We start from the raw sequence: 1,748 nt of genomic DNA, 5'->3' as shown, positions 1-1,748 counted from the left end.
TGTCTATTTATTGTCTGTTAACAGGAACAATTGTCTGAATCTTTAAGTGTACAGAAACAGTTAATGGAGGAGCTACAGACTGTCAGACAGGTTCGTAGTTGCTGTTTTAAAATATAATTCTGTCGGTTTTTTCTTGTAAACTTGGGTGGGGGGGAGGGAAGAGAAAGGAAGGAGGGCAGGGAATGAAGGGCTGCCTTGGTGTACTTTATGGGGCTGTTTCCCTACTGTGTTACTACGATTTGTCTTACCTTCACATAAAACTACTGCAGTGAAGTAGAAGATGAGGCTTTGCAGATGCAACTCTTTTTGCCTTGGCAAAAGAGAAATGTTGGTGTAGCACGTCATCCATTATCGCTCATAACTATTGAGCAGCTCGTTCCTGGAACATCATGCTAATTAGTAACCCTCTCCATTTCCTGGCTGCTGACTTTTTTTTTTTTTTTAAATACCCTAATGAAGATTAAAATGTAACTTAAAGTACTGTTAGAGTCAGAAAAGTGTCTTTAATAATTTCATTGATGAATTCCAGATTTATGTCCTTTCTGTAACTTATCTCTGAAGAAGGTCCTTTTATGTCCATGAGCTTATTTAACATCTCCCACAGTTATAAAGTGGGTCCAATAAAAAATGTCATTGCAGAAATATTGTTTCTCACCCAAGATATGGTCAGTTTACAAGCCATTTGAAATGTCTCTAACTGTATAAATATCCAAACCGGAGTCTGACATCTAGCTATATTCTGATGCTGACTGTCCATCACTAGCAGAAATAAAAATTTTGCTATGGAAACTTAGCTAGCAGTCTTGCCCTTGATGACGAGCAAAGCAGAAAAGAGCCCTCCTTGATAATTATATTGATTCTTCTATCCTGAGTAATGGCAGGGTTTTCTTTTTCCATAAAATAAGATATTCCTCAAAGCACAGTTGGAGCAGATAAGTTGAATAAAGAGGTTCTGTGCTTCATTTTTTTCTGGGTGTAACTGTTTTTCAAGTGATCTTACTATTTCTGGCTAATTCTATACAAATAAAAATGTAAACAAGTATTTGTATTGTAGTAGAAAAACATGTCTAAACTTGCTTTTGATAAAGATTTATTTGACATGTCTCAAAAAAAAGAAGTATGCTTATGTATATTTGGGTTTGTGTAAGAATAAAATAAAGTGAATTTAAGTATTTCTCACTGCCATCATGTCACTGCTTCTGATTTCCTGGGATGAGAATGGGACTTCCAGTAAACTTTTTCATGTCTCCTAAAATAAGATTTCATATCTATACAGGTTTCCCTCACTTTATGCGGGTTTTTTATGTGCAAATTCGCTCTTACACGATTAAGCTTTTTATACCAAAAATTTGTTATATGCGAGATAAATTCACTTTTATGCGATCGGTGTGGTGGAAACCCACAGTCAGCTGCTTTTTGCAGTGCATTGTGGGAGTGACGCCATAGGCAAAGGAAGCAAAAATTATTTGGGGGGAAGGCTGAACTGGGTGGTGGTGCCCAGGCCAGGCTGCAGCACCAGCCTGTGCAGCCTGGCCCGGTCCGGCTCCGTCAGTGCGGCACCCCAGGAGCTGAGCATCATGAAGCCCCCCAGGAGCAGTGCCCATGACCGCTGCTCAGGGCAGCTGGTGTCTATGCTTCTGGAGCTACAGCTGCCCCGGGAGCGGCACGGTGCCGTGTCAGTACAGTCAAGGGGGTCAGTACAGTTTCCTAGTTTCTAGGATCGGCAGGGACCTGAGCAGATCATTGAG

General features: G+C 40.5%; 1 protein-coding gene across 3 annotated transcripts in view; it reads left to right on the top strand.

Moving 5' to 3' along the window:
- STXBP4 (syntaxin binding protein 4) overlaps positions 1 to 1,748 on the top strand; it is a 194,423-nt gene that overhangs the window by 60,576 nt on the left and 132,099 nt on the right. For all 3 annotated transcript variants that reach the window (XM_019517254.1, XM_019517249.1, XM_019517241.1), the window contains one exon: positions 25 to 90. In XM_019517254.1, the coding sequence (XP_019372799.1) occupies positions 25 to 90 (66 nt within the window). The remainder of the gene's footprint in view (positions 1 to 24; positions 91 to 1,748) is intronic.

The sequence above is a fragment of the Gavialis gangeticus genome, unplaced genomic scaffold, assembly GCF_001723915.1.
Source record: "Gavialis gangeticus isolate Ggan-Ray unplaced genomic scaffold, GavGan_comp1, whole genome shotgun sequence".
NCBI lineage: Eukaryota > Metazoa > Chordata > Crocodylia > Gavialidae > Gavialis > Gavialis gangeticus.
This window is presented reverse-complemented; position numbering and strand designations above follow the sequence as displayed.